The sequence below is a fragment of the Bubalus bubalis genome, chromosome 3, assembly GCF_019923935.1.
Source record: "Bubalus bubalis isolate 160015118507 breed Murrah chromosome 3, NDDB_SH_1, whole genome shotgun sequence".
Taxonomy (NCBI): domain Eukaryota; kingdom Metazoa; phylum Chordata; class Mammalia; order Artiodactyla; family Bovidae; genus Bubalus; species Bubalus bubalis.
Genome location: NC_059159.1, coordinates 32,718,750 through 32,744,315, shown reverse-complemented (window position 1 = coordinate 32,744,315; position 25,566 = coordinate 32,718,750). Strand labels below are relative to the sequence as shown.

Genomic DNA, 25,566 nt, shown 5'->3' with positions numbered 1-25,566 from the left:
TCCGTTTCAGGATTTAGTGTGATTACCATGTGTTTTCATGCTTTGCAGCTCTGTATTCACTGATGAAACTTTGCAGGGAGAGTAGTGGATATGACAAAACAAAATACATACTTATCCTAAAATTAATTTGGGAGATGCAGGGTCAAATTCAAGATTAGGACAATAGCCAAGGAGTCTGAGAAGGAATCAGAAGCCAGGAGACTGAGAAGGAATCAGAAGCCAGGAGACTGAGAAGGGATCAGAAGCCAGGAGACTGAGATGGAATCAGAAGCATGTTTCTATCCATGATCAGCAGAGATTTGGGGTGAAGAGAAGGGCTGTGTTGAGAGGAGGTAGTGATAATCGCATGGCAGAGATCATGCGATTATGAGGATTAGAGAAGATAAGACGGAATCTCTTCACTTCAGGCCCCAAAGCATAGTTCCAGCACTGCCATGCTCTAGGCACCATGCACCAGGCTCTGAGCTGGGGCCCCAGGGGCAGGACGGTGCCTAGGATACAGTTTTGCCTGTAAGAAGCCCACGGACCAGAAAACATGAAGAAGGCAGAGATTGATGGAGGAGATCCAGGGATGGGAAGACAATAAAATCTTGAAGCTTCACTGAGGTGTATTAAGTGCCATGATAAAAGCAAAGTGTGTGTGTGTTAGTCACTTAGTCATGTCTAGCTCTTTTTGACCCCATGGACTGCAGCCCACCAGGCTCCTCTGTCCATGGGATTCTCCAGGCAAGAATACTGGAGTGGGTTGCCATGCCCTCCTCCAGGAGATCTTCCTGATCCAGGAATCAAACCCAGGTCTTCTACATGGCAAGCAGATTCTTTACCATCTGAGCCACAGGGAAGCCCAATAAAAGCAAAACTGGTGTGATATTGGGAGCAAGAAAGAGGGGTTCCTAACCCAGAGGGCCTCTGAGAAAGTGGGGAGTACAAGAGGAAATAAATTTAGAAACTGGAGTAGGAATTCTCTGGGGAAACGAAGACTGGTGAAGGTGGGAACAGAGACAGAAAATGTATGAGCCAGAAGGCCAGACCCTAGATCTTATGAAAGATGCACCTTAAATCCTTCTCTGGGATCACGGAGAATATAAATAATTGATGCCTAGCTTTTTCCTAAATGCTTTGTTTTTGGCACCATTTCAACTACAGCCCTTGAGGAGCAGCCTCTCTTCCCCTTCTTCTCCATTCCATCCCTCTCCTCTCCAACACCAACCTGTTCACTCTCTTTTAACTGGAGGTGACAGAGACTCTCTCGCTCCTGCCTGCCCCGGGCACCGTGGGGACCAGGGCAGACAACCGCCTTCACAGTCTCCCTAGCCCCGAGGATGGTCCTCGCAGTGGAAGCCAAGGAGCAACGCTCAGCTCTGCAAGGCTGTTGGGCTGTGGCCTGGGGCCCTGCACACACGTTAATGATGTGACTTTGCATATAGACAGCTATCCTGAAGTTGGGCGCCTAATCTGCTGGGTTTATTCAGTAACCACATGCGGCCCTGGCCACTAGCCTCCCCAGAGTCATTACCCTTGCAAGAGTCCACTCTCTGGTTGCTTTTTCCTTCTTAATCAATGCACAGATACATAAAAAGCAAAAAGCAGTTGCCCCAGTTTAATTAGAAGATGAGTTGAATGTCACCTGGTCCTGCTCCTGTTCCTCTCGTAAGTTTTCTGTCCCTGGCTCTGGTTCACTTGTCTGCTCTTAGGCCAAGTGCCTCCACTTCTTTTGTCCACTCATTTTCCCTCTTCCTTCCTCTTCCCTCTTCCTTTTCTGCTGGTCTCGCTCCCCTTCTCTGTTTTCTTCTTTCTCTTGTTTAGTTTCTCTTAACTCTGTTCACCCTGTGTTTCCCTGATTCTGCCTTTTCCTGTGGCTGTTCCTTTCCTTCGTCTGGGCATTTCTCCTTCTTTCATCTTTCATCTCCAAACATTTGCTCAGATATGCCCCCTGGCCCCTGTCTTCCCTGTCTCTTCCCCACTCAGCTCAGTGCAGCAAGACACAGGCTATCGATCGGCTCTGGGCATATTTCACATCGCCCTTTAGTTAACATTCTGTGTATCTCTGTGATCGATGCCTGTTTGAGATGAGGTTAATCTGTTTCTCTCCAGCAAGAATTAGCATGAACCCAGCCTTATTCATCTTGCCGTTCTGTATACTTTGTGGCCCCTAAAACATGGGCAGCTGCAATTAATAAATACATGAAGCCAAGTTAATAAAATGATTTCAGTGCATTTCCCTCTCTGCCTGCTCACAAGAGTGAGGTTGTTTAGGGCTGGTTTTTAATCTCCATTGTTCTGTTTTCCCTTCTGATTTGCCTGGCCTTTTTTTTTTTTCTTCGCTCTTTGAAACAGGAAAGTTTTATTGTGCATATGGATGTTTCTCCTCTTTTGCCATTCAGTCGCTCAGTCATGTCCGACTCTGCAACATGGACTGCATGCGGCACGCCAGGCTTCCCTGTCCTTCACCATGTCCCGGAGCTTACTCAAACTCATGTCCATTGAGTCGGTGATGCCATCCAACCATCTCATCCTCTGTCGTCCCCTTCTCCTGCCTTCAGTCTCTCCCAGCATCAGGGTCTTTTCCAATGAGTCAACTCTTTGCATCTGGTGGCCAAAGTATTGGAGCTTCAGCTTCAGCATCAGTCCTCTGGGCACCTGCTAAATGAAGGTGAGGGCAGGACTGCTTGGCCAGAGGTCCTGACTTGCTGAGCCATCCTGCAGGTCTGTCTGCAGAGGCATGTGGAGTAATTGCATTCTCTGCAAACCTTGTCCTCCTCCTCCCCTTCCTCCTCCTCACCATCCCCATGATGCAGCTAATCTCTTAGAGAGCCAACCCCTGGGAGGGAAAGGAAGAATAGACCAAGAAAGAATTAACATCTTTCAAGAGCCAATCTCATGTCAGAGCTGCAGCCTTACAACCTTGGAAAGAGCTGGGTATCAGTACCTCTAACAAATGAGCATTGTTACGTGTGACACAAAAATGAACTTGCCCAGAGTCATAGGCTCAGCAAGGCTTAGCTGGGATTCATACCCCAGGGTACAGGGTTCCAAGCACTGTCTTTCCACCAAACGCAGACGTCTCCCAGCAATTATAAAGATCTGTTCCCCTGCCTCCCTCCCTCCCTCCCTTTTGAGAGTCCCACATTGGTTTTGTGGTTTTCTTCTGCCCTGACACACTCTATTCTGTATTTGCACACACTATTTTTACCACATGATTTCTCGGTCTTTTTTTTCCTGAATAAGTCATTTGGGTAAAATTATAATTCCCACTCCACGAAAGGGCCTTACTAAGGAAATCCCGAAAGTATATACAGTCTTTGCAATTTAAAGGAACAGTCAAAAATCAAATGGGAAAGTCTTCCGCTGCCTCTGGGTTTGTTTCCCCATCCTGCCTTCCTGCAGTGTGCTTCCGTGTGCACCTGTGCACCCACACATGACACACACCATACATACAGACACACAGTGCACACACACGCACACCACACTATGCATGCATACACACACATACACACCACACTCACACATACAGATACACTGCTCATAGACCCACAACACTACACATACAGACACACACTGCACATAAGCACAGCACACTACACACATACACACCACACTCACACATGCAGATACACACTGCCCTTGTGCACACAGTACTACCCACGCATTACATGCCCACCACACACATTGCGCATACACACCACACACACATGTGTGCATACATACACTGTGTACATGACGCTGCAGGCAATACGTGCACGCACAAACACATACAGTTTGTTGTTGTGCCGTAACATTGCAGATTCTGCAGCTGCTCTGTTTGTGTTTCCACCCCCAGCCTCTCCCCTCCAACAATGCAGTAAGTAAGCAGCTTGGGGAGAACCCCCATCTCTTTCACTATGAAATTGCTGTAAAGCTGTGATTCTCTTGAAGATGGGATGCTTTCCTGCTGAGGCTCCATGCGCAGTGATTAGCAGGCAGTTAGGTAATAAGCTGACCTAATCTACCACATTTCCCTTGCTCTTTCCACGTCTCCAGCCCCTCCGCCAGCTCCTTTCATTCGGTCTAATTGGGCTGCTTCCCTTTCAGCCAGGCCTGAGCGCTCGGTCGCGTAGACCATTAGCTGCATAAGGTCGACCGCCTTCAGAAGGTAAAGAAAACAGTCTTTTTCCCAATGACCTTTTGAGATTCTCGTCTGTGAATGTCTGCTTTGTGTTTGCCCATAATGAATTCTGAAGACATTTCTTTTAAGATGCGCGGCCTCTCCTGAGAACAGGCTTGCTGTTTGTGGGGCCACATCACCCCATTAAAGGTTGCACAGTTTTCAGAAGAATAGGGCCCAATCAATCCAGCCAGCTGCCCGGAACCCCTCTTTGTGGCTTCCACCTGGAAAGCAACACCTGAGTATCAGCTACTGTGCACATCTCGTAGCCACCAATCTGATCTAATGACATTGAGGTGATGCTAATTAATTACAGTGCCTACTGTTCATTGAGGGCTTCCCTGGTGGCTCAGATGGTCTGCCCACAATGCAAGAGACCCAGGTTGGATCCCTGGGTTTGGAAAATCCCTTGGAGAAGGAAATGGCAATCCACTCCAGTATTCTTGCCTAGAGAATTGCATGGACAGAGGAGCCTGGCAGACTACAGGCCTTGGCATCACAAAGAGTCAGACATGACTGAGTGACTACACTTTAACTTTTTTTTTTTTCCCACCATTTATTGAGGGCTTCCCAAGTGGCTCAGTAGGTAAAGAATCTGCCTGCAATACAGAAGTCACAGGGGATGCGAGTTCAGTCCCTGGGTAGGAAAGATCCCCTGGAGGAGGAAAGGGCAACCCACTTCAGTATTCTTGCCTGGAGGATTCCATGGACAGAGGAGCCTAGTGGGCTACAGTCCATAGGGTCGCAAAGAGTTGGACATGACTGAAGTGACTTAGCGTGCACACACACCATTTATTGAAGTTGTACAAAGGCACTTCCCATGTAACTCTGTAACTCATATGCAGATCAGGAAAAGGAGGATTAGAAAAATTAAGTGTCTTGCTTAAAGTCACGTAGCTGGTGAACGGTAGAACAGGGCTGTGTGAACCCAGGGATCTGTGCCCCAGCACTCCTCCCATGATGCCCTGTGTCCTACCCCTGACCTTGACATTTTCAGCCTGAATACAGTATCATGGATTTTGTGTGTTTACAACAGTGATGGATAAAAATGAATATTTTAAAAATTTAATCTAAACCTCTCATGGGTTTAAATGGCCTTTTATCTGTTTTGTGAGGACTTCTAAATAAACAATGGAAAGAGCTTACATTTAAATATTTTAAGAATCAAAGATATAGTCACCATGATTTCTGTAAGTCTGTTTCTACGATTGTAATTCAGCTTCCTGCCTGATGCAGGAATCTTCTTTATGATATCTCTGTGACATGACATCAGACTTTCAAAATCCACCTAGAGGGACTTCCTGGCGGTCCATGATTAAGACTCTGAGCTCCCAGTGCAGGGGGCATGGGTTCAGTCCCTGCTTGGGGAACTAAGATCCCGCATGCTGCATGCTAAGCCACTTCAGCCATGTCCAGCTCTGGGCAGCCCTATGGACTGCAGCCCTCCAGGCTCCTCTGTCCATGGGATTCTCCAGGTAAGAATACTGGAGTGGGTTGCCATTTCCTCCTCCAGGGGATCTTCCCTACCCAGGGATCGAACCCACGTCTCTTACATCTACCTGGGTTGTCAGGCAGGTTCTTTACCACTGGCACCACCTGGGAAGCCCCCATGCTTCATGGTGCAGCAGAAGAGAAAAGAGCTGTGAAATCCACCCAGATCTGGGGAGCTTAGCACCTCTCTTAGCAGCCCAGTGTATGGCTGGACCTTTCCAGGCATGAAATGGTTGTGTTCCATGGAGTAGAACCACACAAAACTGCCATTTCTTGTAGGTCAATATGGTCAAAAATCAGAAATTTTGTAAGTTCAACCAGCAGGTTGACCCCAAATCTTCTGCTTTGTCCTTTTCACTTACTTTCCTTAGTTCTGCCCTCACCTCAGGGCCATGCAGGGTTCTGCCTCGCACTTGACCACAGCTCATCAAACGTTCAAAGGCACAGTTTTGCCTTGCTTCCTAATTCTCTGTTCTTGTCTTAATTCTCTTTATTTTATCCAATTGCTCTGAGTCCAATGTTCCTAGAGTCTCTACCACCCTGTCACCTCTCCTGGAGGTCCTGTCGCTAAGTCCAAGGTCAAAGATGACATCTTCCTTCATTCAACAAGTATTTCTTCAACATCCGGGACTCTTCCAGGGATGGAAAATACAATGGGATCTCTGGGGTGTTTACAACCTACTGAGAAAGGTGGATAGGAAATAAACAATATAATGTAATCCCAGATAGTATATTATAATGCCAGAGAGTGATTAAGAGTTCTGAAGAAAAGCTTATACAGAAGAAGGGCATACAGAGTGTAGGAGAAAAGTAGAGTAAGAGTCTCTTTTATTTGGGGGAGGGGTAAGGAAAGGATTAAGACCTTGAACTGAACCCTAAATAAATGTATTGCCCATCACGTGTTTGTTAAGCAACATAAATATCCATTGTTTCTAGTGACCAGAGTTTCTCCAAAAATAGAATGATTATGTAAGTATTCTTTTGGGGCTTGCCTGGTCTCTCAGTGGTAAAGAACCTGCTTGCCAATGCAGGAGATGCAGGTTTGAACCCTGGGTCTGGAAGATCCCCTGGAAAAGGAAATGGAAACCCACTCCAGTATTCTTGCCTGGGAAATCCCATGGACAAAGAAGACTGGCGGGCTACAGTCCATGGTGTCACAGAAGAGTCAGACATGACTTAGTGACTAAACAACAATATCTATGATTTACCTGTTAGATTGAAAATGAAGCAGCTTTCAGTGACCACCCAGGACTGTGCTTCAAGAATTCTTGAGAAATAAAATATAACAAAATTATCATCTAGTTTTCTGACATAATCAAACACATCGAAATGCATCTGTCTTTTAAAATGGTTAGAAGGTACCTCCTAAAAATTGAAATTAGCATCCACAAACATGAAAAATGGGTACCCACATGACATTCCACAACACAAACACAGTACATTTCTCCTATCAGAATGACTCAAATTACTACTAAAGTCCATTTCATTTGAATCAGGTTGATTGCTATTTCCTTCCTGCATACAAAGTCAAACGTGTGTTTGAATAAAGCCTACCCCCTTTCCCCATCTTTGGGAGGATCTCCTGGTTTGGGTATACGTCTTCCTTCAGTTGGCTGTTTCTTCCTCCTCCTTTCTCCCAGTTCAGCCCCTGACTCATCAGTTCAGTTCAGTTCAGTTCAGTCACTCAGTTGTGCCCGACTCTTTGCGACCCCATGTACTGTAGCATGCCAGGCCTCCCTGTCCATCACTGGAGTCTACCAAAACTCATATCCATTGAATCGGTGATGCCATCCAACCACCTTATCCTCTGTCATCCCCTTCTCCTCCTGCCTTCAATCTTTCCCGGCATCAGAGTCTTTTCATATGAATCAGTTCTTTATCAGGTGACCAAAGTATTGGAGTTTCAGCATCAGTCCTTCCAATGAACATTCAGGACTGATTTCCTTTAGGATGGACTGGTTGGATCTCCTTGAAGTCCAAGTGACTCTCAAGAGTCTTCTCCAACACTACAGTTCAAAAGCATCAATTCTTCAGTGCTCAGCTTTCTTTTTAGTCCTACTCTCACATCCATACATGACTACTGGAAAAACCATAGCCTTGACTAGATGGACCTTTGTTGGCAAAGTAATGTCTCTGCTTTTTAATATGCTGTCTAGGTTGGTCATAGCTTTTCTTCCAAGGAGCAAGCCTCTTTTAATTTCATGGCTGCAGTCACCATCTGCAGTGATTTTGGAGCCCCCCAAAATAAAGTCTGTCACTGTTTCCATTGTTTCCCTATTTATTTGCCATGAAGTGATGGGACCAGATGCCATGATCTTAGGTTTCTGAATGTTGAGTTTTAAGCCAACTTTTTCACTCTCCTCTTTCACTTTCATTAAGAGGCCCTTTAGTTCTTTGCTTTCTGCTGTTAAGTGTGGTGTCATCTGCATATCTGAGTTTATTGCTTTTTCTCTGGCAATCTTGATTCCAGCTTGTGCTTCCTCCAGCCCAGCGTTTCTCATGATGTACTCAGCCTAGCTGAGCAAAAAAGGGACTTAGACGGCTGTCCATGGCTGTAAGGATGGGTACCCACCTGAAAATGCAGGAAAAGTCAGCCACTTTTTACAACTTCCCAGTGCCTCTGTCTCTGCTGCTGGGCTTGGTATCTTGGTGAGAAGCAAGAGATGGGCTGCCCTCTCCTATCCTGATGGGTTAGTCCAGAGCAGTGGCCAGTGATATGGGCATCCCCTGGAATGATATCAAGACCTGCTGGGTTTCCAGTCTTGGGACACTTTTCCCTCTTCTTGCCTTTTAAATCTCCTCAGGGTGGAGGACTGCCTCCCAGGGATCCCTGTCACATGTTTGCCAAAATGACACAAAGGTACCCCAGTCTCCCTCTTTGCTGCTGAAGAGCTAAGCACACAGATTGGAAGGTACAGCAGGAAGCATGCCTTGATTTAGAGACTTTGTGATTTTCAACGGGTAGTTGTGATAGATCAGTTAGATGCAGAGTTAGATGTGTTCTGAAGGCTCCTATCCTATCAGAAGTGAAGCGTCCTTGATGGACTCAAGCAGCATCACCGCCCTCGCCCCTTCACCAGGGCTCTAGGTTGTATTGTCACCTGTCACTTGATCCAGAGCCCTGCTGGGAACTGCCATGTCAATGGTGACAGTAACACATACTCACTGCCTATTTACTGGGTGCCATCCTGAGCCTACACTGACTTGATTCACTCACTGTTGTTATCCCAATACAAAGATGTCAGGTCATCACCCACCAACACCCAGCTGGCCACAGGGTCTACAGTCCCAGGTACGCTCAGCAAGGGGACCCCGCAGATGTCTTTTCTTGGCAGAAGTCGTTGCTGAGAATGTTGGCGCCACCTCTGAGCTTGTCCTCAGGACTACTCAGAGGATCCACTTTCCTGTCAGTTCCTTCCAAGACAGCCATCATTCTGGAACCACACAACATGGTCCATTTAAAATTGGTTTCTTAAATGGGAATAAAGCCACCGGCCATGTAAATAGTGTTATTATTGTATTTTATTATTTATGAGAGAACACAGAAAGAGGTTGAAGCATAAATTTGGTTTTTGTGTGCGAGTAAATTTTATTTATTGGAATTTTCTCTGTGTTATCGCATGTCACCAAGAGTTATTTATATCAGCCCAATCTTATAAAAAGGTTACAAAACTAATCAAGCTTCACATTTTCCTAAGCAACCGCCACCCCCGTATAATTTCCAGCCCTTCCTGTACCAGTTTGTGCATCATCCGCTGTTGTTGTCATCCTCGTTGTCTTAATTCCATTGCAAATTGTCTTCACAGGATCTTCTGAAGACAACTTTGGATTTCCACAAACTGGAAAAGCTTGAGTTCAGTGGTATCAGAGGAAGTGCCTTGAGCCAGCAGGCCCAGCAGATGTACACCGAATTTCAAGAGATGTACAGGGTCTTCTCAGACTCTTCCTACGACTGCTTGGATCTCCAGAGTGTGGTAGGGCTTGGAAGAGCTACCTTGCGAGCTTTGTCTCTTTTTCTCAGATGCCTGCAGCCTCTAGCCTGGGTATTTACTTGCATTTCCCCTGTGCGTTTTCTTTGGCTCTGTGGTCCCCATGGTTTTATTGGCAGAGACCACAATTAATTATCCTTTGTGTCAGGAGAGAAGTCAGGGGAGGGTGTTTTCCAACTGCTGACTTCTTCGGACTGAAGATACCCAGGGTTTCAGAGATGCTGAGATGGAGATGGGGTGATGGTGGAGGCAGCAGCCACTCTGCAGCTCCCAAAGCTTTAAGCTTTGAGCAGCATCTGCTGTGTGAAGGCCAGGCACACCCAGGCAGAATTTCATTAGTGGCCCGCAGAGGGGTAAGTGACGCAGTAGCCCAGTTTTCTGATCAGACTCTAGTTCCCTAGAGAGACCTCAGGATGAGGCAAGGGCCAACATTGCATTTTCCAGGATCAGGATACAGGAGTCCACATCCCACCTGTAGTGCAGGAGAGCTGAGACCAACAAGTGCAAGACTGCAGGAACCAAAAGAAGCAAAAGGGTTGGTACAGAAACAGGGAATGGAGTTCCCGGGAAGGGAATGGCTGGATTACTGGAGAAGGAATTTTAGGGCATTTGAGGGAAAAGGAAAAAGCAGTTGAACAAGAATCTGCTCTGAGCACCCTCCACTGTCTGCGTTCATGCTCAGTCATCACTTGTGTCTGACTGCAGTCCCATGCACTGTAGCCCACGAGGTTCCTCTGTCCTTGGAATTCTCCAGGCAAGAGTTCTGGAGTGGGTTGCCATTTTCTCCTCCAGTGGACCTTCCTGACCAAGGACGGAACCCGCATCTCCTGCATTGGCAGGTGGATTCTTTACCACTGAACCACCTGGGAGCCCCCTTCCATTGTCTAGGGGGATCTTAGCTGGCCAAACCCAGGAAATGGAACTTTCTAAAAGTTCCATTAGTTTAAAGTAGGAAAAAAGTTGGCTTACAAAGCAGGATCTATACTGTATGTTTTCTACCATGTGATAAAACAATACAAAACAAAATCCTGTACATAGAGAAGTGTGCTCCAATGTTAGTATGGTTGGGTTTGGGAAGTAGAGAAATACTACTATGTTTTCCTACTTTTCTTTATCTTTTCATAAAAGTATGCATAGCTATTGTAAAGCAATAATAAGAGATAATAATTTCACAAATTAGAGATGTTTCTCTGAAAATCAATGTTCTCTGTAAATTGCTACATTCGAAGAAAGACCATGCTCTGTGTTGCTGAATAAAATACAGTTAATTGGGACAGGCTTATACTAAAAAAAAAAAAAATTCTTTGTTGATCTGAAATTTAAATTTAACAGGCGTCCTGTAATTTTATTTGCTAAATTTGGCAACCGTGGGGACAATGGCTAGCTGCTGTCTTAAGCAATTAAGTGTAGTTAGAATAAATAGTGTATAGTTGTTAAATTAGCTTACTTTTCTCCTAATAGCCATATCAATTTGTTTACACTGAAAAGAACAGGATTTTCACTTGAGGGAGGAAGGGAAGTCGGGGGTAGTGATGAAGTAGCCCCATTGCTGGGGCTGTTGCTGCCAAGGTGGCTTTCAGGGTGGCCTGAACTGGTGCCGCAGGTGAGAGAGAAGGGGCTGCAGGAGCTGGAAGTGGGGACGTAGAAGAGAGGGACAGGGTACCAGCCTCACCTCCTACTCTTTACCATTTTGCCTCGAGTGACTCACACAGTAAAGAATCCACCTGCAATGCAGGAGATGTGGGTTCAATCGATCCCTGGGTCAGGAAGATCCCCTGGAGAAGGGAATGGCTAACCCACTCTGGTATTCTTTCCTGGAGAATTCCATGAACAGAGGAGCCTGGAAGACTACAGTCCATGGGGGTCGCAAAGGGTCGGACACAACTGAGTGACTAGCACAGGCTAATACCAGAGAGTCTAGGAGAAAAATGCTGCAATAATAGGGCAACTGTCTATGTGGATAAACACTGAGGCACACCATAGTGAACTGTAGAAAATCAAAATATATCCTTGGTGTGACAGATTAATAGGAAAAAGCATTCCAGGATTGTCCTTCAGAAAATCATGTTTTCTTATGTCCATTTGCTGTCTCTTCAGGAATTTGAAAATGACATCTCTGACTTTAATCAGAGAGTAGAAGACCTTGACAGGAGGCTGGGGACTGTCTTTATTCAGGCCTTCGATGACGCCCCTGGCTTGGAGCATGCCTTCAAGGTTTGTACGGGAAGGGGAGCTACCCCTCCTTTCTCACCAGTGCTGCACTCTCCCTGCCCTCTCAGACAGGGATAAGCATACACTTCCAACTGTTTTGTTCCTGCAGAGAGGAATTGTTGCTGTTGGTCTAGTAGAAGCAGTACTGTGTGTGTCCCAGGGCTAGGGAGCCTGGAGCCTGCAAAACTGGGCTTCTCAAGTTGACAGCTCAGGCTTTTCTGCAAACTTGATGGTATAAAAATACCTTGTAATTGAATTTCTTCTGGATTGCTGTCTTTGGGCCTTACCTGTACCCTGGGTGCCTATTAAAAGTGAAGAAGCCTGCTGTGGTCACCAGGGCTGTTTTGATGGCTGCTATCAGGTCAGTTCAGGCTGGAGCAAACCACTGAAGCATGAGTAACTAGAATAAGATGATGTGGACCCTTGCCCTAGGTTGCCCAGATCAGATGGTGCAGGACTGTGCAGGAGGAAGTTCAGGATGATGAGTAGATAAATGACTACAGAAATGAGCAGTCTAGGTCCTGAGACCTGAAAGCTTAGGGAGACAGAGCAGGGCTTCCATAAACTATGAAGAAACTTACTCTGTAAAGCCTGAAGGATTAGAACCAGGACTAATCAGGTTACCAGGAGGCAGAGTTTGGCTCAAAAGAAGAAACAGATCTCTGCTAATGCTATTTAAAGATGGAATAAACTTCCTTGAGAGGTAGTTAAGTTTTTAGGCGCTGAACATGTCCAAACATAGACTGGATAACTGATGGGACAATCGCAGAAGAGGCTTAAACCCAGGATAGTGAGTCCATGATGTTCTAGAACACTGGATACAAGTATATTTATTTCACTCAAGAATATACATATGTATTACATACCTGCTACTCCATAACTCACATAGGAAGCATTTTAGAATTTCTCCAACTATTTAATTTCAAGAGAAGGGCTTATATGAAATAATAATAATAATAGTTGCCATTATGTCATAATCATTACTCCCATGGACTTCCCGTGTAGTGTTAGTGGTAAAGAACCCGCCTGCCAATGCAGGAGATGTAAGAGACACAGGTCCAATCCCTGGGTCAGGAAGATACCATGGAGGAGGGCATGGCAACCCATTCCAATATTCTTGCCTGGAGAATCCCATGGACGGAGGAGCCTGGCGGGCTACAGTCCATAGTGTCGCAGAGAGTTGCACATGACTGAAGTGACTTAGCGCTAATTGGGATGTTACCAATTCAGGTAACTGGTGATTCTGGAACCCCATTTCTACCTTGAGGATGTCCAGCCCCATCTCTTTGGTAAATCCCTGTGCACCGCGAATTTCAAGATGTCTTCAAGGGTCTCACATATACTCTCAAGTTGCTCTGTCTTTGACATCGTCTTTGTCTACAGTCTCCCTTAAAAAACGTCCTCTGCCCAGGAAGGTGCTTTCGGGATCTTATTATTGCTGTCCTGATGATCCCCACCATGACAGCATTTCTGTTTATGCCAAGGGCATGTTTCTCTGGGTTCCCAAAACTCCAGTCCTTGCCCATCGTGATGGAGCAAGATTCTGGGCAGAAATAGAGAAAAGCCTTTCCAACTTTGCACACCCTTTACTACCAGGTCCTGAAGCAGCATTGCTCACACCCTGAGTCTCAAAGGACCCTCACAGGAGCAGACCCTTTTTCTTTGGGCTCTGACACCTCTTCTCAACAAACTCCCCCCCAGCCTATGGACCTTGTAGGAGAACTGTAACCATTCAGTCCCTTCTGCCTGCTTGGTTTTTCTCTTTGGAGCCATCTCACCAACAAGAAACCAAAGCCCTTCCTTCCTCCTTTAGCCCAAACAAGAGCTCCTGTGTTCATAGCTTCAGGCAAAGAAGTGCCTTTTCGGGTTGTGTAGGGACTGAGAGATCCCCTGAGTCCAGATACCCCGTTACTGCTGTAAGACCATCCGACCACTAGGTGTGCCTCAGTGGATGTGACCCGAAGCAGTATGTCAGGGTCAGAGAACCCGAGCTGGACGGTGCAGGCTGGCTGCAGTGGTCCCTCAGCCCACCCCTCCCAACAGGATGTTTGAGCCAGAACTTGGTGAAAACCACTTGCTTATGCCTCCGTGGAGGGAGAGCTCTTTTCTGCTGTCTCCTGGGATCTGGGTGATTTGGGGTTGGAAAACAGGGTGGTCCCAGAAGTCATGTATTGTTGTATCCTAAACACAACTGAACTCATCCACTTTTCCCTGACCTTGTCTCAGGGCAGCATCACAATCAGAGAAACAGTCTAGCAACCAGGAGAAGATGAAAAGCACTTCAGCATTTTGATCCCGTTGTTCCCACCAAGGGGGCAGGGCAGTCATGATGCACAGAAAACATCTTCAGAGGGTCCTCGAAACCACTGCCTTCTGGGGGCAACTGCTCTCTGAAACTCTTTTCTTGCCCCTACTCTCAAATTTTAGCCCTCCTGATTCTCCCCAACAGCCAGCCCACTTAGCTTCTTGTTTCTTCTCCATCATCACCCTCCATCTCTGCATCGGGTCTTTATGATGTATGTCAGCTTACTCTTTCTGATACCTCTCATTTTCTCTTTGTGTTACCCTCTACACAACTTCTCACAACACGAGAGGAGGGTCCAGTAGGTCATTCAGCACACAGGGATCCCTCCTTCAGAAACAAAGGTGAGATGGACAGGCTATGAATATCTGCCAATTCTGTTTTTTTTTTTTCTTCTGCTGATTCTTAATTGTCCATCCATGACCCTCTTACCTTGGAGGACAGACATATGAAGGAAAAAACTGGGCTAGAGGATTAATGTAACGATGGAAAGGTGGGGTCTGTGACATTTCCTCATCTTCCTCTGCCTCTTTTGCAGCTGCTGGACATGGCAGGAAGCCTCCTGGAGAGACCAGTGGTAGCACGGGATGCCTCTGAAAGATACCTTGTGCTCATCCACATGTTCAGCGAGGATCTGGACGCTGTGAGGCTGATCCACAGTCAGCATGTCCAGGAGGAGGCAGAGCATGGTAAGCTTGCTTCCAGGAGACTTGGATGGGGGCGTCTATTAGCAGAAAGGGCGCAGGTCCTCTGGTTACACGTCTGCTGTGGCTCTAGGACATTCTCCAAAAGCACAATCTTCTTGCTTGAAGATCCAGACCATCTTGTGCGATAGTTGAGTTCACTGAACTGTGCATTTCCCCGTGTCTGGGGAAGGTTTGGCAGATTTCACCCAGACCGGTGAAGTCCTGACTGCTGCCTCTGGTCAATGGAAACCTCAGGGTAATGTATAAGCTGAACCTTGATCCATACCGCCACACTGATTAATCTTCAACATACCTCAATTCCACAGTAGATTTGCACATGTTTGAGAAAAGGTTCTCATCCCTTTCAGTGCCATACCAACCATGCTTTCGGAGGGAGGAGCCATCAGGAGTCTGACAGTGGGCAGTTACACACCGAGGTGTGGCATCTCTGCTGTTATTGCAATTCTTAGATGCCCTGCCTTGTCTGTTTGAAAGTCAACCAGTTCAGTTCAGCTTTGCAAACATTTCTTAAGGCCATGCTGTATGCAAGGTCCATTTGTGGGCACTGCATGCAGAGGCCGACCAGGATAAGGGAGAGAACAATTAATCCTAAAAGGTGGTTCTTCAAGGAACACAATTGGCATAAATGGAGTTATAAAGAACTATAGCAAGGGACTTGCCTGGCAATGCAGTGGTTAAAACTGTGTCCTTCCACTGCAGGGGACATGAGTTCAATCTCAGGTGTGGGAACTAAGATCCCACATGCCAAGGGGCACAGCCAAAAAAAGAAAAAGAAAAACAACAAGAAAAAAAGATAAGGTAGCAAAACAGGATGAATTGGGCTGCGAGGTGGGAGGAGAGTTAATGGAGATGGTGGCCTTGTGCTGGACCCTGAAAGATGGGGAGATGGACAGCCAGAGAGAAGAGGCCATGCCTTGACTAGTTGGACCTGCCCATAGCCAAACGAGGCGTATACAGGGAGATCATGTCAGCCATTGAGTTTGGGATCAGGTCGTGAAGTTCTCTGAACACCCTATTAGGGAATCCAGAATTCATTATTCAGGCAATGGGAAATTTTCAAAAGTTTTAAGTGCTGGAGTAACAGGACCACTCTATCTATAAACAGGCTTCACAGTAAGGTCATTAAGGATGGAGTTCCCTGAGGAAGTCATCCAGAAATTCTGTTGGCCTCAGCTTTACATGGACCTTGCATACATGGGGCTATCCCCAGAACGTTTGGGACCATCCCTAATGTGTATGGGACCACCCCCATGATACAGGGGTTGTTTGTGGGCAGAGCAGGGCTCAGGGTGAGAGCCACACTTCAGTCTGCTGTGCCCTGTTCCCAGGGTTCTCCTCCGTGCACAAGAACATGCCCACTGTGGCCGGGGGCCTCCGCTGGGCACAGGAGCTGAGGCAGCGCATCCAGGGTCCCTTTGACAACTTTAGAAGCATGACACACCCGTGAGTACCCTATTCTTGAAACGCAGGTTCATTTCACACTTCCGCTGTCTCTCTGATTTTCGAGCATCATTTCGACTCACTTCCTTGAGGCACAAAGATCATCTTCTTTTCTTTCCATTTCCAACAATCAGCCAGTGTCTTATTCCATTAAGAAATACCATAGATTGGGTGGGGGGGGAGCTTATAAATATCAGCAATCTCACTTTCTCAGTTCTGAAGGCTGGGGAGTCCATGGTCCAGGTCCCAGCAGATTCGGTGTCTGTTCAGGGGGACCTGCTTCCTGACTCACAGATGGCCATCTTCCCACTGTGTCCTCAGACTTGGCAGGAGGGACTCAAGAGCTGTCTGAATTCTCCTCATACAGGCACTCATCCCATTTGTGAGGGATTTACCCTGTGACCTAATCTCCTCCCAAAGGCCTCCTTTAGGCTTCAACATTTGAACGTGGGGAGGACACAAACATTTAGTTCATAGCAGCCAGGTAGCTACTGGCCAAGGGCTTCCCTGGTGGGTCAGTGATAAAGAATCCACCTGCAGCACAGGAGATGTGGGTTCAATCCTGGGTCAGGAGGATTGCGTGGAGAAGGAAATGACAACCCACTCCTGTATTCTTGACTGGGAAGTCCCATGGACAGAGGAGCCTGGCAGGCTACAGTCCATGGGGTCACAAAGAGTCAGACAGGACTTAGCGACTAAATGACAATAAACAAACCAGGCTGGGGTCTGAAGGGGGCCTCCACCACACCATCTAATGCCAAGGAGAAACAATGCAATGTGAGAAATCTCTCAACTGTTGGAAAGAAGCTGAAAGCCCGGAGGTCCCTGTAGATTCTACTTCAATAAATGGTGAGGAGTCAAAACCATTTTCAGTAGCCAGTTCATAAATATATTACAGAGTATACACACAAATGTGAGTTCATGATCAAAACAAATGGGAATTTTGTCTCACAAGCGTGAGACATCCAGCTTTAGAACCAGCAAGTATTCCTCTTTTTTTCAAACTCAATACTAGTCAAGCCATCCAGGGTCACATCTGCCTGTGGGTCACATCTGCCCACTGGGAGATCCATCTACTTCATCTTCACTGTCTTGAGGGAGCGCTTCATTTTGCAGACGGAGACACTGAGGCAGAATAGAAATGAGGTGACCTGCCTGGAGTCCAGAAAGAACAAAGACAGAAATGGAACAGGCATCTGGGACTCAGGGGTCCTTGCCCAGAGCTCTCCCCGGGGGCTCCCTCAGCCACAGGGAGCTTGATCCAGAGTCCAGCTGAGCCCTCATCTTCTCCAATATGCTCCCCACTCGGAGGTGGGAGGGAGAAGATATGAGAATGGCCAGGGAGGGTGGCAGGGCTTTGTCTGGGAATGTGTCCTGCGGGAGCTGTCCTGGTCTAGTTCCCTGGGGCAGACTCCAAGGCGTGTGTGCAGGAGTTAACAGGGATGCTTTAGGGACCAGTGCCTGGGGCAGGGTGTCAGGGGGATACGAGGAGAGGCGGGAACCAGGCAGAGGAGGAGTTGAGCTGTAGCACAGCTGCATGCAGGCCTCAGCCTGCCCAGTGGGGAAGTCTGACCCTGTACGGTTGCCTGGCCTTTGTCCCCCTACATCAGCTGGTCATTGGAAGTGGCTGTGGGGTGTGAGGGGGTGTGGCCTTGGGAGAGGAGGCAGTTCTGTCTGGTCGGCTGAGACTGTTCCCAAAGAGGGAGGTGTCATCAGCACCCCGAATTCTTGGTGAAGGGAGACTGGGGGTGGTGGGTGGTCCCCATGAGGGCATCTGAGTGGCACCGCACCATATCCTCCATGCCTCCCATGAAAATACCCACTTATTTTAATCATGAACTCACATTTGTGTATCTGCTCTATCATATGTTTATGAACTCGTTTGTCAACTCTTCACCATGAAGTAAAGCAGAATCTACAGGGAGTTTGATGCACTTATTTCTGTGGCTTCTCTAGCCTGCTAGGGGAGTCACAGGGGCTGAGGTGTGAGAAGCCACTCTTGCCTCTAAACTCGTTCCTTTTATTTTTTTAAATTGGTGGCTTTACACTGCTGTGTCAGATTCTGCTGAATAGCACAGTGAATCAGCTATGGATATCCATATATCCCCCTTTAAAAAAAAAATTGTCTTTCCCATTTCCCTACAGAGCACTGAGTAAGGTTCCCTGTGCTACACAGTAGGTTCTCATAAGTTATCTATTTTATACACAGTATCAACAGTGTATGTATGTCAATCCCAACTTCCCAACTCATCACACCACCACCCCCGCCCCCTTGGTATCCATACATTTGTTCTCTATATCTGTGTCTCTATTTCTGCTTTGCAAATAAGATTATCCTTACTATTTTTCTAGATTGTGCATATGTGCATTAATATTCAATATTTTTCTCTTCCTGACTTCATTCACTCTGGGTGACAGTCTGTAGGTCCATCCACATCTCTGCAAATGACTCCATTTCGTTCCTTTTTATGGCTGAGTAATATTCCATTGTGTTTTTGTACTACATCTTCTTCATCTGTTCTGTTGATGGACATTTAAGTTTCTTCCACATCCTGGCTATTGTAAATAGTGTTGCAATAAACAATGGGGTGAATATATCTTTTTTTGAATTATGGTTTTCTCTGGGTATATGCCCAGTAGTGGGATTGCTGGGTCATATGTAGCTTCATTCTTTTTCAGGTAGAAACTGAGATCTGGGGTCAGGAGACTTGTGGAAACCCCAGGGCTAGTGAGGGGAGGGCTGGTCTGAACCCACCCCCTGGTCCTCGCTGCCCTGCAGACACTTCTGCTCCTTCACCAGGAAAGGGAATCGAGTGACTGGGAAAAAAGCCAGGAAATCCAGTGCTTTCTCTGCAGGCATGAAGGCATTTATCGAAGCTCAGGGGAGCTTGTGAAGAAATCCTGTGTTGGCTTAAAGAGCAAATGGGTTTTAAAGAATCTTTGCAATAAGCTGCCTCGTTTTGCCAGCAGAACAAACAAGATCCTCCAACACAGTTCGTGTGAAGGTTTCTGAAAATTACAGACTCTTCAGCTTTCCTAGGAGCTGGACTCTCTCTTTGTGTTGTAAACAAGCGTCAGAACCAGGGAGCAGGTGTGGGTAATAGCACCTCTGTGGTCCTCAGTGGACCTGGAGAAGCTTCTGAGCATGTGTCTGCCCACGTGAGCATATGAGTGTATGCACGTGTGTGTCTGTGTGCATGTATGTGCGTGGTGTGTGCTCAAGTTTGGGGATGCAAGAGGTGGGAGGGGCCCTCATAGAACATGGCAGGGCTTCCCTGGTGGCCAGTGGTAAAGAATCTGCCTGCCAATGTAGGAGACACGGGTTCGATACCTTGTCCAGGAAGATCCCACATGCCTCAGAGCAGCTAAAGCCCTTGCACCACATCTACTGAGCCTGTGGCCTAGAGCCTGCGAGCCACAGCTACTGAAGCCCACGCGCCCTAGAGTCTGTGCTCTGCAACAGGAGAAGCCACTGCAAGGAGAAGCCTGTGTGCCGCAACTAGAGAAAGCCCATGCGAAGCAACGAAGATCCAGTGCAACCGAAAATAAATAAGTTAATAAAATAAAGAACTCACAAATCACCTCCGCTCACCACCACCCCCCCAAAAAAAACCATGGCAATGAGTAATGAGCAGAATTTCCCATTACATGTCCTAGATGGATTTCAGAGAAGAGAAAATAAGTATATATTCAGTTATGTGTATAACAGTGCTTAAATATGTGGGGATGTGTATATAAATAGTTGTTTTATATATGCATTGTTATATGATATACATGTATATAATGTTATATAGTTTTTGTTATAATGTATAATGTTATATACAATTTTGTTCTTAAATTCAGGAAACTGCAGCACCTAGAATTTTTCTTTCGTGTCTCAATCTCCCGTTAAGTTCTTGAAGGACTTCATTTTCCCGGGGCACGACTGACTGGCCAGGGCGAGGGGGCTGGTGGATCCCTGGAGGAGAGGGGCTGTCCTGTCACCTGACCGGCTGCCTGTATTGGGGGAAGCACACCTGCCCTCTAGTGGCCAATGGAGGATGTTCAGGAGGAAAAGCGGCAGGCTCATTCAGGGGCCTTTGCCTTGGGAAACTGGACCGGAAGGCTAGTCAATCTCTACTTTACAGGCTGGCTGCAGTTGGTCACTCAGATCATTATTTCAACTTCTAACTCGATGTCATTTTTTTCTCCCTCTTTTGTACGGGTAGTTGCATGGAATCTGCCGAAGCAACGCGTATGATACAAAAATATGAAGACACGCTTTCATTGCTGGAAAAGTAAGCCGCTTCTGCGGTTGGATCTTTTTGTAAACTGAAGCCCCCTCCCAACACCCGTACCCCTCTTCGCGCCGCCCCCCGCCCCGCTCTACCATGCCCCGTGCATTCCCGAGTGTGTCCATGTTCCCCAGCAGCGGCGAAGCGTCACTCCGTGTTTTATGTTATAATCGCAATACCTGTGAATACAGTGCTTCTGGGTCGCAAACACCAGGTCTCCGGGGGGACGCGGCTCTAGTCTAAAAACAGCTGCCTTTCCAGTGTAGTTTTGAGGGGAGTGAGTTTCCTAACTCGGCAGAACTAGAGGTGCCGTGCTCCCCGTGTCACCCCGAGATCAGGGTCCCAGGAAATCAGTCGCTGCTCACTAAGCAGAAGGTGACAGTTGGCACTGCACGAAGAGACAGTAGGTTAGAAAAAAATACTGCCCAAGTCCTTTTATGGAGAAAGTACAAGAAAGAAGCTTTTACATGGGCTCACAATTGTCTGGTCTCTTGAGGGGACAGGGTCCAGGTACAGCCCATGTCTTGCTGCTTCTCTCTGATACTGGCTCGTCTCCTGCTTCAGGAGAAGAGGGCTGCAGACATGACAATTATGATTATAGTTGTGGTCACACTTAGCATCGTGGAGACGCATTAGCTGGGCCATCCCCACCTACCAGGCCACCCACGTTCTGTCCCTTCGACTTCCTGAATTCTAGTTTCCAGTCTGCCCCCTCCTCTGTGTCCCCACCCCCTACATCTTCAGCAGAGACCAGAGCATCTTGGGCCTGACCTGCTGCAGCAGCTGCTCCGAGCCTCCCTGCTCTGAACCTCTGTCCCTCAGCGCCCGCGTCATCATCGCATCCCCTGTCCCCACACCCCGTGTCCCCACACGCCCCCATCTGGGAAGCCTCAGTACCTCCATCATCTCCTTAAAGTGAAATGAGAAGTGCTCCCTGGGGACGTCCCTGGTGGTCCAGTGGCTGGGACTCCACACTCCCAATGCAGGGAGCCCCAGTCCCATCCCTAGTCAGGAAACTAGATCCCCCATGCCAAAACCAAGAGTTCATATGCCTCAACTAAAGATCCTGCATGCCACAGCTAAGACTGGGTGCAGCCCAATAAATGTTTAACAAGAGGGCAGAAGTGCTCGCTGATGTAGCCTCCCTCTCCAGTCCTGGCCCTCACCCCCTCCTCCCTCTGACCTACCGTCTACTCACTGTCCCCAGCATGCGGTGCACAGCCTGCTGCTCCTGCTGTGAACACTCACTCCCCCATCGCTGCCCAGCCACCATTCATCCTCTGAGACTCAGCAGACCGTCACTTCGGCCCCTCCTGTGTGAGGCCCTCCCCGGCATCCTCTTTATCACCCCTACCCACTCACCTTCTTCTGCCACTTGAAGCCTGCTGCCCTGTACACTCCCTGTGTCCTCCACTGACCTGGGGTGGTAGCACTAGCTACATTTGTCGTGGGGTATTTATTCATCACTTCATCTCCCAAGCCTAATACATTAGTGGTGTGAAATGACTGAATAGTGCATGTCCATGAGCTATGTGAAGATTAGTATTGGAGGAAACCTTACTCAATAACTTCTTCCAACATTTCCTAAGTCTGATGGCCACTTCCCTTATCCCCCCAAGGTCACATGGAGCCTCTCTTTCCACTCTCCCATGATTTAAGTTATGCCACCTTTAGAAACAAGGGGTTACATGTAGAAGCTGCCGTGCCTGGCGGAGTCAATGACTCTGACTTCATAATGTACTCAGATGTTTTACAAATTAGCATCTTCAATTCCTGAGACACACGTCTTAAAAGATAGATATAGAGAGTTGGCATCCCTGTTGGTTCAGTGGTAAAGAATCCTCCTGCCAATGCAGGAAACGCTGGAGATGCAGGTTTGATCCCTGCGCCAGGAAGATCTCCTGGAGAAGGCCATGGCAACCCACTCCAGTATTCTTGCCTGGAGAATTCCATGGACAAAGGAACCTGGTGGGCTATAGTCCATGGGGTCATGAAAGAGTAGGACATGGCTTAGTGACTAAACAGCAATGATAGAGATGCTATTTTATATATACATCTATCTATGTAGATATATCTTCAGTTAATCATTGCCAGATGTTGGGAAGCTGGGAGGGTGTGTATGAGGTGCCCGTTGTCTCTGATCTCACAGGTATGAAACAAGACTTTATGGGGACTGGTGTCAAACAGTAGCAGAGAAGTCCCAGTACAACCTTTCACGGCCACTTCTGAGACGTGACCCGGAGACAAAGCAGATCACTGTCAACTTTAGTCCACAGGTAAGTCGATGGAAGGAACTTCCTTTTGGTCTCTTAAGAGTTGCATTTTTGACTCTGTTGATTTCAAAGGCCAGCAGGCTTTTTATAAGAATATGCAAAAGGTGGTCCAAAGAACTTGCACCCTGGATTTCATTTTTGGGGGGAGTGAATCCTAGGGTGTAGTGTTTTCTTAAGATGTCTACTCTTCATGTTTTCCTCCAGGGTCCCCCAGTGAATTTGTTCTGATGTCACACAACAGAAAGTACTGCAAAATACCACTGATCTTTTGGTATCAGAGTCAACTGGGCCCACCTTATCTTTTATTCTGTGGGTGTACATTTGAAACGACCCTCTCTACTGCCATATTATATAAACAGTCCACACTTGTATTCATTTTTTTTCATTTTTTACATTTAAAATTTTAATATCTATCTTGAGCTTATTTCAGTATAAACTAGGAGGCTGAGGTCATTTCCCAGCTAAAGGATGAGCCTTTGTCTCAGTGTTGTCAGGACAGCAATGAGAGCTGGCCCAGAACCACTGGAAGGAGAACTGGGAGCCCAGGAGTCTTGATATGGAGGTGGGGCTGGGGATGAGGGGAAGCTGGCTAGCTCTGTGTTTTGTCATCTGTCCTTATATGTATCAATCCTCAATCAACTCCGAGATAACACAATAAATTAGCAAGGGATGAAGAATGGGATGTCTGGAAACCCCGCCAGAGGCCTCTGTCTTTTGCACGGGACCACATCAGCTTGGCTTTTCCCTTCTGCACTTCCCACTAAACTCAATGCCTCCCCTCAAGAAGTTCAGAGAGGCCTGCGTGACATCTATTTCCTGACCCCCTAGTATATTAAGCCTTTAGAATAAGGCTTCCCTGGTGGCTCAGATGGTCAAGAATCTACCTGCAATGTGGGAGACCCAAGTTTGATCTCTGGGTCAGGAAGATCCCCTGGAGTAGGAAATGGCAAACCCACTCCAGTATTCTTGCCTGGAGAATTCCATGGACAGAAGAGCCTGGTGGGCTACAGTCCGTGGGGTTGCAAAAGAGTCAGACATGACTGAGCAGCTCTCGCTTTCACTTTAGTATATTAAAGCACAAAGCATGCCAGGAAAGAGTTACAGAAACTAAGGGATATTTCCAGTAATTGTATTTCACAACTAAAGTTGTAAAACACGCACCTCTTCTCAACTCTGCCAGTGTCTGTGACCTTGTGGGGAGGGGGAAGATGGTCTTCATGCATGTGGGTGATCCTAATCCTTCCCCTGACCATCCCCCAGCCCCCAACCCCCGCCACAGAGCATGGCTCCGAAACCAGGGACCAACTGTTCTCATCATGGAAAGTGATAGTCAATCAGTTGAGTCCGACTCTTTGCAACCCATGGGACTATAGCCCACCAGGCTCCTCTGTCCATGGGATTCTCCAGGCAAGAATACTGAAGTGGGTTGCCATGCCCTTCTCCAGGAGATCTTCCTGACTCAAGCATCAAACCCAGTTCTCGTGCATTGCAGGCAGATTCTTTACTGTTGGAGCCACTGTGGAAGCCCCTGTTTTCATCATCCACATGCCCAAAAGCATCAAGCTAGAGCCCTCCTTGGCTATCTCTGGCATCTTCTTTCTCAGGTTTTCCTCTTCTTACTCTTTGTGATTTACAGATTCGGTAAGTCTTAGTGCTTCCTGACCATCTTCCTTTTGCCTAATACTCAATTTTCCCTTGCAGAGAAGATTTAAGGAACTAGTAGAAGTAAAAAAGAGACCCAGAGGCCCTCTGGGGTTTCCTGGTCCTGACCTATGTTGCTGCTATTCAATACCACTGAACCGCAGGAAATCATGTTGACTCTTTCCTCCAGCTGGTCTCCGTGCTGAAAGAAATGAGTTATCTTCAACCCCAGCAAATGACGCACATCCCCGAGACAGCAGCAGCCATGTTCTCCTCCAGAGAGTTCTACCGGCAGCTCGTGGCTAATTTGGAGTTGACGGCAACTTGGTACAACAAGGTTATGAAAACTCTGCTTGAGGTGGAATTTCCATTAGTTCAGGAAGAGCTGCAAGATATCGATCTTTGCCTGAGAGCTGCAGAGGAGACTCTGAACTGGAAGACAGAAGGTAATAGGCCTCCACCAGGAGTCTGGGGAAAAGGCTGAGAGTCAAGATTCTAATAAAGTTGGTAGAACCTCAGTTTACTCCCTGGTTAACCTGATTCGGGTTTGAAGCATGGCTCCATGCTCTCGGATATGCATCTGAAGCAGAGAGGACATGGAGGAATGGTGTCCCTCTTCTGCCTCCTCTGTGTGGCTAGGAGGTTTGGACATCTTTGCTACCACAGTCTGGGGAGTTTGCATGAACTCACCCGTAGTCTCCAGCATATACCAGGCACTCCATGGAGGAGGAATTACAATGTATTAGGTGGCACAGTGATAAAGAATCAGCCTGCCAATGCAGGAGATGCATGACATGTGGGTTTGATCTCTGGGTCAGGAAGACTCCCCTGGAGAAGAAAATGGCAACCTACTCCAGTATTCTTGGGAAAATCCTGGGAAATCCCAGGGACAGAGGAACCTGCCGGGCTACAGTCCATGGAGTCACAAAAGAGTCGGACTTGACTGAGCGACTGAGTGCAACAAAGTACACATCATTGTAACCCTCTCTCTCTCTCTTTTTCTTTTCCAAGTAGTAGAATTCTGGGTGATTTATTTTTTTCTTCTTTCTTCTTGCATTACTTTTTCTTAGAAAGTGAAAGTGAAAGTCACTCAA

General features: G+C 47.2%; 1 protein-coding gene across 7 annotated transcripts in view; it reads left to right on the top strand.

The window, feature by feature from the left end:
• Positions 1-25,566, top strand: part of DNAH9 (dynein axonemal heavy chain 9) — a 284,870-nt gene that overhangs the window by 21,764 nt on the left and 237,540 nt on the right. For all 7 annotated transcript variants that reach the window (XM_045164838.1, XM_045164842.1, XM_045164840.1 and 4 more), the window contains exons 7-13: positions 9,442-9,609; positions 11,722-11,838; positions 14,676-14,826; positions 16,173-16,287; positions 20,493-20,561; positions 22,708-22,834; positions 24,663-24,918. In XM_045164838.1, the coding sequence (XP_045020773.1) occupies positions 9,442-9,609; positions 11,722-11,838; positions 14,676-14,826; positions 16,173-16,287; positions 20,493-20,561; positions 22,708-22,834; positions 24,663-24,918 (1,003 nt within the window). The remainder of the gene's footprint in view (positions 1-9,441; positions 9,610-11,721; positions 11,839-14,675; positions 14,827-16,172; positions 16,288-20,492; positions 20,562-22,707; positions 22,835-24,662; positions 24,919-25,566) is intronic.